The following is a 12737-nucleotide window of genomic DNA, read 5'->3' as shown; positions in this document are numbered from 1 at the left end:
AGCCGCGAAGGCGCTGCTCTGCTTTACACATCGGTGCAAGCCCCCGGCACGGCCTGGGTTTTACGCTGCGTTTCGGGGCCCTGGGCAGCCCTGGGCGGTGCAGCCCGGCATGCACGCGCCCCCGCCAGAGCCGAGGCCTCTCAGTCAATCCGCAGCAGCAGCTGAAGGAGCAGAGCAATCAGCTAATTGCGATGCTCGTCATGCCTCCAGGAGGGGGGCGGCTGTGCACCCTCTCCTGGATGCAGGCAGCATTGCTCAGCTCCCGCTTGCTCGCTGCGTGCTTGGTGCCGGGCTCTGCCGTGCCGAGAGCTGGCTGCTCCCGCGCAGCCCTGCTTTCCCCCCTGTTGCATGTGTCCTTTTGGTTAAGGAGCTCAGCCTGCCAGGCACCGGGGAGACGCTGAGCCCCGCGGGTAAGTGTGAAGAGAGGTGCTTGTCCCCTGCATCCCTCTGCTTTGCCTCGTGCCTCGGGCTCCCGGTGAAGCCAGTGGGGTGTTTCCCCGCGGGTGGTGGTGCAAGCCCTGGTGCCTGGCAGAGCGTCCCTGCACCCCCGCATATTTGGCTGCAGCAGGCCCGGCAGAGCCGGTTATCGCAGGCAGTCGGAGGCGAACCCCTCCGGAGCGGATAGACCCCCGCGGCGGGCCAGCACGCGCGCCCCGGCCACCCTCGAGCCTGGTGCAGCGGGACCGGTGTCACGGCGGCAGGAGCCTCCGTCCCTGCCGACAGGGGACTTTGCACCCGGTGGCCTGTATGTGCCCGCCGGCAGGGACGGACCAGGCACCAAGTGTCCTCTCCTTTTTCCTGTGCTTCCTGCCCATGTTCCTAATGGGATAACAGAACGACGGCAGCGCGAGGGCTCTTGCGTAGCGGCTCCTCGGCGCTCACCTGAGTTGCAAAGGGAGCTGTGGCCCGCGGTTTGCGGGGGATGAAGGAGGGCGGGCGGCCGCTCGGCTGGCGGGCCGGCAGCGCTTGGGGTCCCGCAGCCGTGGCGGGGGGGCTGCTTTTCAAAGCGTCTCTCCGAAATCGCCGGCACACGTCGGTCTCAGCCCGGCGAGCGCTGCCTTGGCTGGGGCCAGGGGAGGTTTCCGGGTGGCAGAGACACCCTGGAGGGGAGAGTGATGCACGCGAGGGCTCTCCGTCCGGGGGGGGTTTGCTCCCTGCACCTGCCTCCGTGCCGCCCCAGCCCCAGCGTTTGCACCCGCCCCGTCCTCCCACGAGCCGGAGCGGGCACCCCCGGGGCAAAGATGAGCGCGACATGGCCTGGGGCGACTGCACACAGTTTATTGATACACCGCCAGCACAGCACAGGGTGGCTCGGGGACGGGGTTGCTCTGTTCTACCGTTACAGCGTGCATCGGGTACGCGGCGCCCGCCTGGCGCGGGCGAGCGGGGAGGCTGCGGGGAGGCCGGCACGCAAGCGCCATGCTGCCGATCGCTGCCGCTCGTGCGGGGCGGCGGGAGGAGACGGGGCGCGCGGGGCCGGCTCGGTCCCCCCAGCCCCGCGCTCGCCGCCCGGGCGCCCCGTGGCCGGGGGTCTCGCCGGGGAAGTCGCAAGCGAGGCGCTGCGGCGCGCCGGGGCCCCGGCGGCGCGCACGGCACAACGACGGCTAGAGCACACAGCGAACACGGCACAGCTGGCTGCACGACACATCTGGATGCTGGCGCATCCCGCACACCACTACGGACAAGGCTAGCACGACTGCAGCCCGAAAGCGACGCCGGCGGGAGCAGGGCTCGGAGGGGCCCTGCCCGAGCGGGTTCGGCGACGAGCCGGCGGCGACGCACGCGCGCTCCTATTTCTCCGGGCGCGGGGCGACGGCGGCGGAAGTCACCTCGGGGTCCCCGCGGACGACGGGGCGCTCCGCGCCTCGGCTCGCTCCGAGCAGCGTGGCCAGGCTGCGTCCAAGTCCGGGGGTTCGAGTCCCGCCGCGGCCACGCGCCGGCCGTGCCCAGGGCCCCGGAGTCCCTTTGTGCTTCTGTCGGGGCCGGGAGGCAGTCCGGGGGCGCTTGGAGCCTCGCCGCCGCGTCCGCCGTCCTCCCCGGGGAGCAGCGCGGGGGCGAGGCGGCCGGTCGAGCCGAGAGGAGCGGGGGCGAGAGCGGGGCCGGCGGCAGGTGCCGTTCAGGGAGCCGCCGCGGGGGCCGGGGCGGGTTTCCCCAGGAGCTGAGCTTTTCGGCTGGGCGCGCGGGCAAGGCCGGAGGCTGGCGAGCCCTGGAGCGAGGGGAAGGGGAGATGCGAGGGGCGGAGGGGAAGGGGCTCCCATCGCTGCAGCGGTTGCACGGTGAAGGGCAGAGCTCGGCGCATGGAGAAGGGGCCCGGGGCTCCCCGGGGGCTGGCACCAACGGCGGGCAGGAGCGAGGAAGATGCTGCTCAGCCAGTCCGGGAGATGAGGGCTTCCTCTCTCGGGGCCCAGGGCGCTGCTGGTTTAGCGTCCGTGCTCTGAGCATCCCGCGGGGTCCTCGCCCGAGCAGGCAGGGATCCAGGCAACGCCGCTATTTACACTCGACGGGCCCCCCGTGCCCGTCCGGCTCTGTCCTCTGCCCGGCTGCGTCCGTCGCAAAAGCGCCCGCGGTCGGGGCCTCCCTCCCTCTCTCCCTCCCCCGGTGCCCACCCGGCCCTGCCCGCGCCGGGCACCTAGCGCCCCACGCTGATGTTGCACGTCTTGCAGCTCGGGTCCTTTTTGGCGTTGGCGGTGGAGAGGCTCATGAGCTGGTGGCCGCTGATCTCCCCCAGCACGCCGAGGCTGAGGTCCACGGGCTCGGTGTATATGACCTCCAGGATGCTGTCCTGGGCATGGCGGTACACCAGCTCCCCGTCCTCCACGCAGCACGTCAGGAACTTGTTGCAGGAAATGTCCAGCTGGGGCAGGCGCTCCCGGCAGAAGTGGTCTCCCGAGGAGCCCTTGGGCGCCAGGACCAGGACGACGTAGTGGTAGGCGGTGTACATGCAGTAGAAGTCCGCGAAGTAGAGGTTGGTGTTGGGGTTGAAGAGGCGCTGGGCCGGGATCTGGAAGCGGTAGCGGCCGTAGGGCGAGTCCTGCGGGGGCTGCCCGGTGTTGAACTCGGTGTTGCAGCTGAAGAAGATGCCGTGCAGCATGCCGCTGGTGGGGGAGCCGTGGCTGCCGCTGTTGTCCTTCAGCGACGGCTTCATCACGTTGCCGCAGTGCATCCTGCACGCGGGGAGGAGAAAGGCAGCGTCAGCGGCCGGCGGGCTGGGGTAGGGACCCCGCGCCGGACGCGGCCCCCGGCGGAGCGGGCGAGGGGGTACCTGACGTGCTGGAAATACTCCTTGTGCTGGTTACGGTAGAAGACGGAGAAGCGCAGCATGCGGCCGGCGATGAGCTCGGCCTTCTCCTGCAGCTGGGCCAGGTGCTCCTTGGCGTAGTCTGGGCAGCCGCGGGACGGGGGGGGCGTCGAGCCAGCAGCTCCCTGCCCTGCCCGAGCCCCCCCCGCCCCCGGGTCCCTCCTCCGTGCAGCCAGCTCCCTCCCACGCTGTCCCCCCCCTCCGCCGCCGGCGCCTTTGCAGCCCGGCCCGGCCCCGCTCCCCCGCCGGCGCTCCCCGTTCCCACGCCTTTCGCCTCCCACTCTGCAGCTGCCGCTCCAACCGGACCGCGCTGCCGCAGCTCTCGGCTTCGCCCCCGTCCTCCCGCTGCCCCCGTCCCTGGCAGTCTCCGCTCCGCTTTCCCCGCGCCCACCGCCCCCCCCCACCCCCCGCCGCCGCCTTTCCGCTCCTCCGCCCCCGGTGAAGGCCGGCACGTGCCGCTGCCGCTCACCGCCGGTGCAGAACTCCACCGTCTCGCTCCAGCCGGACACCAGGTACTCGCCGTCGCTCTGCTTGACGGCCGTCTGCACCGCCACGCTGTACTCGGTGCGCGGGCTCAGGAACCAGTGGCCACGCACCGTCATGGGCAGCGGCACCGCCTTGGCCACCAGCTTGGTGGGCACGTCCTGCTCGGAGGTGGCGAGAGTCACGGGGCGCCGGGGCGGAGGCCGCGCGGAGCAGCGCCCGCGCCAGCCCGCTACCGCGGCGCGCGCCGCCTCCCTCGGTGCAGCATCGATCCCCGCCGGGGTGCTGCCCCACGCGCCGGGGTCGCGCTGACGGGACCTTGCTGGGTAGTTGTTGCTGCAAAATACTGTCGTACCCGCCACCGCCCTTGCAAGGATAGGGCACGGCGCTTCCCAGCTGGGCGTTTCCCAAGCCCGGGCAGGACGCCTTAGCGCTGGCGTCCCGCTGCGGGGCACCGGTGGGGATGCGCTTCTGCAGCCCCGGTGCCCGGCCCCGTGGTTCGCGCACCAGCCCCGTGCAGCGCTCCCCGGGAGCGATGCCCAGGCGCCCACCCAGGCGCCTCCGCCCCAGAGCCGCTGCCCAGCCTGGGGCCACGGGCTGCCCCGAGCCCCCCACCCCGCTCCCTGGGGTCCTGGGGACCGCCGCTGGACGGAGCAAATGGCCGTGTCAAGAGGCCACCCAGCAGCTCCGCAGTGCAGAGCCGTTTCTGTGGCAACAGCGAATGCCGAAGTCGGGAGATACAGGCAGGGAGAGAAAAAGAAACGATGATTATTGGGGAGGAAAAAAAAAATAATGTTAAACATTAAATAGCATCACCGTGGCAACCGTGCTGCTAAAAGAGTCCCGAATTGGTGACTCTCTTGCGGAGGGAGAGAAGCGCGAGCGGTTCGCACCGTCTCCCCCGTGCCGGCTCGGAGGGGCCGGGCCGCCCCCGCCGCGGGGGACCCCGGAGGGCTGCACCGCGCTCGCGGGCTGCGCGCCCCGCTCTGGCCCGGCACCGGCGGGACGTACCCCGGCCTCCTGCCGCTATCCCCAAACCTGCCCGTGCTGTGCATCGGGGCGGGGACCGCTCGGTCCCCGGCGTGCGGGGCCCCCGGCTCACCCGGTGCTTGAACTTGTTGGAGTTCTTGTTCTCCTTCTTGTTGAGGTCGATGAAGTAGTGGGTGACCCTCTCCAGGTCGCCCTTGTCCATGGCCCAGGAGATGCGGAAGGAGTCGCAGGTGATGTTGTTGATCTCGATGTTTTTGGGGGTGGAGAGCAGGTCCATGGCCGGAGGCGCGGGGGGGGCTCCTGCGGGCGCGGGGAGCAGCTGCCGGGCGGGCGGGCGGGCGGGCGCCCCCGCGGCGCAGCCGGCACCTCGCGGGCGGCGCGGCCAGCGCCAGCCCTCGCTCGGGCCCCGCTGCCGAGCAGATGGCGCTAGGGAGGGAAGGGGCCGGGAGCCAGGAACGAGCGGCAGAGCCCCGAGCCGGCCGGGAACGAGCCCTCTGGCGCGGCGTGCTGCAAAGCGGCTGCGGCCGGAGCCGGCGCTGCCCGGCACGCCGCGAGAGCCCCGGCCGGCGGTTCTCGCCGCCCCGGCTTTGCTCAACACCGGGTGGGGAAAGAAAAAACAAGAGGAGGGCCGGGCGCGGGCAGGATCGCGTGCGAACGGCTGGCAGCGGCTGGACGGGCGCCGCGCTCTGCCCGTTCGCTCGGGCCGGCTCCCCTCCCCGCCTGCCTCCCGCCCGCTCGCTCCGTGTCCGCGTCCTCTCTCCCCGCGCCCGCTGCGACGGCGCCTTTGCGTTTCGCCGAGCACGTGCTTTTATTGAGAGCTGCCGCCGGCGCGGCCCGCGTCTTTCCCGCGCTGCCGAGGTCTGGCCGAGCAGCGCGGCAGGGTTTACCCGCTCCGGCGCGGGAAAACCTCGGCGCTCCCGCATCCCTCGGGTCCCGTCGCCCCGGGAGGGCCGAGGGAGCCGGGGCAGGACACGACGCCGGGAGCCCGAGGCGGCGCCTCCGCTCCGGGCCGGGGCAGCGGGCCGGTCCCCACGCCCCGAACCTCCCCGGGAAGCCGCCGAGCCGGCGGGGCCGGCACAGGCCCCGACCTGCGCCGAGTGCGTAAGCGCTTCTGCCGCGGGCCGGGCGCGCTGGGGGACGCGCGGTCCCCAGGCCCCGGCGATGCACCGGCTGGGGGGTCTCGGCGTTTTTGCACGCCCCGATTCGCTCCGATCTCCGGGGCGGCCGCAGCGGGTGCCCGGCGCTGCTCCGCAGGCTGCTCCGAGCCATATTTAGCTCCGACGCAGGCGAGACGCCTGAGGAGCGCGTCGCAGGCTCGCGCTAACTTAGTCATGACTTGCCTGCAGCTCCCCCGCGCGCGCAGGGGCGGGCGGCGCGGGGGGAGGCGCCGCGCACCCCGGGCAGCGCCCTGCACCGCTCGGCCCCGGGCGCACGGGCAGGGACCGAAACCCCCCCGGGGGACGCGTCACAGCCGCGCTGCCCCTCTTGCAGCGGGGTTTGGCACCCGGCTACGCCTGGGGCGGGAGAAGCAGCCCTGCGAAGGCGCGCACGGGTGCACCGGGCACGGGCGCGTGCACGGGCAGAGAGGTGCCCTCCAGCAGCCAGCACGCAGGAGGCTCGGGCCGGCCCTCGGGGCACCTCGGCAGCGCCCGGGAGGACGGAGCAGGGGACGCATGCAGCAGGGCAGCCCCCCGGCTCTGCCCCCCCCCGGCCGTGCGGCCCAGGGCTTGCGTGAGCCCCGCAGAGAGGGGTGCTGGCCCCCCATCCGTGCCAGGGCAACCCGGGGGCTCCCCAGGGAGCGTGGGACCTCGGGGCTGCTCCGCGTGAGGCTGCCAACGCGCCCGCCGCCCCCCGCCTCGGGCCCCCTCCCGCTGCCCACGGTGCAGGGTGGTGGGGGTGCTCACGCATGCACACGCGTGCGCGCGGCCGCCCACGCGCTCCGGGTGCATGCCCGCAGCCCCCGCTCCCTCCCTCCGGCCCCGCCGCCCCGCGTCCGCCTGCACGCGCACCGCGCTTGGGGCGCCCACGCCGACGCGCGGGGGCAGGCGCTCCGGCGGGCGCCCACGCCAGCCCACGGGTGCTCCCGGCACCGAGCAGCGCGGCTGGCGCGGGCACACGCAAGACGCGACGGGCGCCTCCCGGCTCGCGCACCGGGCTGTGCGCGCGCCCGCTCCCACGTCCTTGCAGAGCCCGGTCGCCGCAGACCCCGTGCGCTCCCCCACGCCGGCCCCCAGCTCTTCCCCCCGCGGACAGGGGAAGGTCATTCCCTCGGGGACGGCCGAGCGCAGCCGCCCTGCCCAGCTTGCCAGGGCTCGTCGCCCCCTCGTCCCTCGCTTTGCCTGCACCGGTTTGGGAGCCAGGTCGCGTTTCCCGTGCGCCGCGCTCCCTCGCATCACCGAGCGCCCGTGTCCGCGGACGGAGCGCTGCGCCGGAGCCGCTCGCCCCAGGGCCGAGACGGAGCGAGAGGCAGGTGCAGGAGGGGAAGCCCGGTGCATGCTGCAGGGCGCTGCGTTCGCCCGGCTCCCGGCGCCGCCTGACCTGCGAGCGGCCTTACCTGCTGCGCAGGAGGGCTGCGGGGCGGCGAAGGGAGCTGGCACGGCACGGCACGGCACGGCACGGCACGGCAGGCTGCGCCGCCGGCACTGAACTTGGCCGCAGCGGCGGTTCAGGCTGCGACAGACCGCGGCGGCTCGTGCAGTTCCCGACGGATGCTCGTCCTCCTGCCTCCGGCTGCTGCTGCAACTGCTGCTGCTCAGATCCTCCCAGCCAGCTCCGAAATAGCAAACACCCTAAAGAGGAGGAAAAAAAAAAAAATCAAAGCAGCATGGAGGAGAGGGGGGAAAAACCCTGCTCTGCCAATCGGGTGTCAGGCTGCAAAGCATCAGGTGATGAGCAAACACGTCGCCTGCCTGCCAGCGGAGCGGGGACAGCCGTGGGAGCGGGAGGCGAGGCCGCGGGGGCGGCTGCGGGTGCGCGCGGGGCGGGGAGAAGGGACGCGCTGGGTGCCCAGCACCCTGGGGGAGGCAGGCCTGGCCCCTGGGCCTGCAGGGAGGTGGGCGGCAGAGCCTGCTGCCTCCCACCCGACCCCACCGCTCATGTGTGTGCACGCGTGTGCATGCACGTGCACATACATGTGTGTGCATGCACGTGCACGTGCATGTGTGTGCATGTGCACACACGTGTGCGCATGCACACACATGCATGTGCGTGCACACACGCGTGTGTGCATGCATGCACATACACACATGTGTGCATGCACACTCAGACACCCCCCCCAACACACAACTGGGAAACGGGTCAGGTCCCTGCTCTGGGCACGGGCTCACAGCTGGTGCGGGGATGGCAGGACGCCGGGGGCTCTGCTGCTGTGGTTGGGGGGGGGCATTGGGAGCACTGGGAGAGGGGCTGCCCCCGCACTGCCCCTGTGCTCCCCATCCCACGGGCCGGGCGCTGCCCGGCACAAAGATGGCGCCGCCGTCTTCCGCGTGGGGGGGGGGGGGCAGGCACTGCCCTACTCAAAGATGGCGGCCCCGCCCAGACACTGCTTCGGCGGGCCCGCAGCAAACATGGCGGCAGCGGCCTCCTTCCGGGAACCCCGGGCCGCGCGGCACGCATGCGCAGTGGGGGCCGCGCGCCGGCCGTGCCCGGGGTGGGTAAGGGGCCGGGGCGGCGCGGCGGGGAGGGCACGGCGGGGGGGTACCCGTGGGCGTGGGAGGAGTGAGCCCCCGGGCGTGGGGGGTGCAGAGGGGCGTGAGCACCCTGGGGAAAGGGGTTCTTGGCAGGGGTTGAGCACCCTGGGGTGAGGGGTGCATGGGGGGGTGAGCACCCTGCGGTAAGAGGTGCATGGGGGGGTGAGCAGACGGGGTAGGGGGTGAGCACCGTGAGGTAGCGGGGTGCGAGGGGGCAGGGCTGGGGGTGCATGTGTGGAAGCACCGTGGGGTGGGGGGGGTGGATGGGCATGGCTGGGGGATGCACGGGGGGGGGGTGAGCACCCTGCGGTAAGGGGTGCACGGGGGGGTGAGCACCCTGGGCTGGGGGATGTGAGGGGGGGTGAGCGCCCCTGTTGGAGGGATGTGAATGGACCCCAGGAGGGGAGATGATGGGGTGCTGAGCACCCTGGAGAGGGTGCATGGGTGCAGAGAGCCCTGGAGCGCTGCGTAGGGGGGGAACCCAGGTGCCTGAGCCCCCGGAGGTGGGGGGCCGAGGCTGCGGGCCGGCTGCCCCAACCCTTCCCCCTCGCAGGTGACCGCTGGGATGGCGGAGGGCAGCTCGGGCGGCGAGGGCGGTGGGGCGCCCGGCAGCCTGCGCCCGGGGCTGCCCGGGGCGCGGGGGCTGCTCGGGAGGCGCCCGCCGGCCCCCCTCAGCCCGGGGCGCCTGCCCTCCATCCGCTCCCGAGACCTCACCCTGGGAGGTGTGAAGAAGGCGAGTGTCCCAGTGGGGAATGAGCCCTTGGGGAGGGGGGCGCAGGGCCTGCTCCAAACCCAGCCCCTGGGAGGTGACCCCGGTCCGGGGTGCGCAGACCCCCGTCCCTGCCCGGGGGGCCTGCAGCGTCCTGCCCCGTTGCACGGCGGGGGCTTGAAGGGCCCCGGGGCGCGTGCTGCAGCCGCGTGGCGCGTGTGCCAGGCCCGCGGGGCGCGAGGAGGCAGCCTGGCGCCGCAGACCCCCTTTTCGGGGCGGGGGGCCCCCGGTCCGCCCGCGGAGACCGGGCTGAGCCGCGGCGAGGGCGTCCCTGGCGCGGCTCCGCGGGACGCACCGGGGCAGGTATGCCAACGCCTGCGCTGTCGCGGGCGGCAATGCAGCCGGACTGGTTCTGCACCCGCCTCCCGCTCCCGGGCACGCCGCCGGGCGCACGCCCAGCCCCCCCGGGGCGGCGTCGCTGCCAGACCCCGCGGCGGTTTGGGGCTGGGGGCCAGCCACTGTCCCCCTGCGCAGGGACCCGGCGAGAGCCCCGCCAGCCCCCCGCGCGCCTGCCGCTGCGCTCGCCCAGCCCCGGACCGCGTCCTGCAGCGCTGCCTGCTTGGTTTCTGTTGCTTATCTTTGCTGCCTCCTCGTGCAGTGACTTGTCCCTCTGTTCTTGCCTGCAGAAAACCTTCACCCCCAACATAATTAGCAGGAAGATCAAGGAAGAGTGAGTGGCCTCGCGAGCGATCCCTGTGCGGCGGTGTTGGGTTAAGGCAGCTGGCTTTGACCATGGGCCGCTGGGGACCTGCGCTGCGGGGTCCCGGCGTGCAAAAGGCACCTCCAGAGAGAAACCCGCTGCCGGGAGGCTGTGACGGGGCCGGAGCGGCAGCCTGTGGCCGGGCCCCGGCAGCGTGTGCCGTGTCAGGGGGGTCTCTGGAGGCCCATCGGGAGGGGGCTTGGTGGTGGCCAGGTTTGGCGCGCACGTTTGGGGTTGGGGAGGGCTGGGGCTGGCCGCATGGCTGCTCGGGGCTGCTGGGCTCCGTCCTCACCTCTCCGCAGGCCCCGCGAGGATGTCTCCGTCAAGAAGGAGAAGAAGGAGCGGGAGCGGGACAGGCAGCGCGACGGGCACGGCCGAGGCCGGGGCAGACCGGAGGTCATCCAGTCCCACTCCATCTTTGAGCAGGGCCCTGCTGAAATGATGAAGAAGAAAGGTAGAGCCGGGGATGGGGGGTGGGTCCCCACGGCCGTCCCGCACCGGGTCGGAGCTCTCCCCTGCTCGGGGCGACGTCCTCACCCGGGGCTGCCTCTCCCCAGCTGGCTCCTGGGACAAGACCGTGGACATGTCGGACTTTGGCCCTTCCCACATCATCAACATCAAGAAGGAGAAGAGGGAGACGGACGAGGAAACGAAGCAGATCCTGCGCATGCTGCAGAAGGACGACGTGAGTGGTGCCGGGGCGCCGCGGTGGGAGGTCCCCGGGCCGCCGGGACAGCGCTGACCGACGTGGCACCTCCTCGCCCCACAGTTCCTCGACGACCCCGGCCTGAAGAACGACATCCGGAACAAGCCGGTGCAGCTGCCGCTGGCCCACTCAGGCTGGCTCTTCAAGGAGGAGGCCGCCGAGCAGGAGGACGCCCAGCCCTGGCTCTCCGGCCCCAAGGAGGAGAAGATGGAGGTGGACTTGCAGGCGGTGAAAGGTGCTTGCGGGCGCGTGGGGCTCCCGGCGGGTAGCAGCTGGGGTGTCCCCGGGGTGCTGCTCGAGCTGGGAGCTGGGACGGGCTGGGGGAGCTGCAGAGTGCCCGGGCTGTCCTGCCCGCAGCAGGGCTGCCTCTGCTGCCCCGTGCCCACCTTCTTGCCCCGGTGCCAGTGAAAGAAGAGCCGTGTGACGGCGAGGACCCCAAAGAGGCCCTGCCGGCGACCAAGGCGGCGCAAGCCAAGGGCCCCCCCGGCTACCCCCGGGACATCCCGGTGGCGGAGCTGCTGCAGCGGCTGAGCCTGTCGCAGGAGGAGGAGCTGCTCTTCCTGCAGCTGCCCGACACGCTGCCCGGGCAGCCGCCCACGCAGGACACCAAGCCCATCAAGACGGAGCTGCAGAACGAGGAGGGGCAAGTGGTCGTGGTGAAGCAGGAGAAGAGTCAGGTGGGGGCCGGCGGGCGCAGGGGTCCCGCGGCAGGCGGGGTGGCAGCGCGGTGACGCCGGCACCTCCCTCAGCAGGAGGCGAGGCAGGCGGAGAACACCTGCACCCTGGCCGACCTGCCGGAGGGGCAGGTGGGGAAACTGCTCATCCGGAAGTCAGGAAAAGTGCAGCTGGTGCTGGGCAAGGTGACCCTGGACGTGACCATGGGGACACCCTGCTCCTTCCTGCAGGTATGAGCTGGGGCGGCCTTGGCAAGGGGTCAGGCTTGCATGTCACCCCGGGGGCCTGCTTTGTGTGGCTACGCCGCGAGGTAGCCCGCAAGGTGATTTGGGGGTCCCCGATGCTCAGACTGGGGCGGTGGGTCCTGCAGAGACCGTCGGGGTTGTGCTGCTCCTCAAGGACAGCTTTCAGGGAGCTCCCCGGCCTTAGTCACAGCACCTCTGTGATGGAGAGGGGAGGAAGGAGCTCACTTTTCATCCCCCTAACCCTTTTTCGTCCCCTCTGCGAAGGAGCTGGTGTCCGTCAGCATCGGAGACAGCCGCACGGGCGAGATGATCGTGCTGGGCCACGTGAGGCACAAACTGGTGTGTTCCCCGGACTTCGAGGCCCTGCTGGAGCACCGGCACCGGTAGCGAGGCGGGAGCAACGGGTCCCCAGCCCCGCGCTGGTGGCCCTTCATGCTGTCCCTCCCCGTCTGTGAGGCCGTGCGGCGCCCCGACCCCCTCCAACCCTCTGGGCGCCTTCGGGATGCAGAGAGGCGTCTTTTGCAAGGCTGGACGCGGGGCTGACTCCTACCTCCTTCCCTGCGCGCTGCCCCGATGCCGGCGTCTCCCCCGCTCCTTGGGGGGAGCAGCACCAGGGCCAGGGGCTCCAGTTGCCTCCCCCAGACCCCTTGTCCCCATCGCAGATGGGACAGGCGGCGTGCCTGCGCACACAGGGCCTCTTTCACGAATTTCTGGCTCAGAAGCTACGTGGGACCTGTGCCTATGGTCCCCCCACCCCGGGGCAGCTGGCCCCGCTGGACTCTGGCAGCACCCTTCACGTGCATTGGGTGCTGCCTTCCCTCCAGGTGCTCGTGGGTGGTGGGAAAAGCAGAATAAAAGTCTCTTTCCCCACACCTGGGCTGCTCCCTGCTCCGTGCACAACCTGCCCTGGGTGCCCGTTGTGCCCCGCGGCGCTGCCGCCGGCACCCTCCGCCCCGCGCACGCCCGCCCGCCCACCGCCTGCCCGACCGGTCGCAGAGATCCAGTTTCGCACCATCCCCTCACCCCTGTTTGCAGCATGCTGTCTTCTGGCACGAGGGCGGCCGTGGGCTGAATCCTCAGCCGCTTACTCACCTGCCGCTCCTAGCGCGCTTGTGAGAGCTGTCGCTCTGGGCATCCCTTAGGGGAGAGCAGCCCCGCTCCCTGCCTCAGTTTCCCCACCAG

General features: G+C 72.0%; 2 protein-coding genes across 3 annotated transcripts; one reads left to right on the top strand and one right to left on the bottom strand.

The window, feature by feature from the left end:
- Nucleotides 1–1257: 1257 nt before the first annotated feature.
- Nucleotides 1258–7712, bottom strand: PHYHIP (phytanoyl-CoA 2-hydroxylase interacting protein). The gene is made up of 5 exons (XM_068920865.1): nt 7326–7712; nt 4884–5071; nt 3768–3942; nt 3263–3380; nt 1258–3164 (listed from the first exon to the last, which is right to left on the bottom strand). The coding sequence occupies exons 2-5, from the start codon at nt 5046–5048 to the stop codon at nt 2630–2632; spliced, it is 993 nt and encodes a 330-aa protein (XP_068776966.1). The 5' UTR covers nt 5049–5071; nt 7326–7712; the 3' UTR covers nt 1258–2629.
- A 678-nt stretch (nt 7713–8390) lies between these two features.
- Nucleotides 8391–12425, top strand: POLR3D (RNA polymerase III subunit D). Of its 2 annotated transcripts, XM_068920846.1 has the most exons (9): nt 8391–8420; nt 9014–9193; nt 9856–9899; nt 10232–10383; nt 10487–10614; nt 10699–10870; nt 11041–11312; nt 11388–11540; nt 11820–12425. In XM_068920846.1, the coding sequence occupies exons 2-9, from the start codon at nt 9026–9028 to the stop codon at nt 11940–11942; spliced, it is 1212 nt and encodes a 403-aa protein (XP_068776947.1). In that variant the 5' UTR covers nt 8391–8420; nt 9014–9025; the 3' UTR covers nt 11943–12425. The 2 variants fall into 2 exon arrangements, with proteins under 2 accessions (XP_068776947.1, XP_068776946.1); XM_068920845.1 differs by lacking the exon at nt 8391–8420 and having other exon boundaries at nt 8947–9193; nt 11385–11540.
- Nucleotides 12426–12737: the final 312 nt, after the last annotated feature.

This window comes from Struthio camelus, chromosome 27 (assembly GCF_040807025.1).
Source record: "Struthio camelus isolate bStrCam1 chromosome 27, bStrCam1.hap1, whole genome shotgun sequence".
NCBI classification, from domain to species: domain Eukaryota; kingdom Metazoa; phylum Chordata; class Aves; order Struthioniformes; family Struthionidae; genus Struthio; species Struthio camelus.
This window is presented reverse-complemented; position numbering and strand designations above follow the sequence as displayed.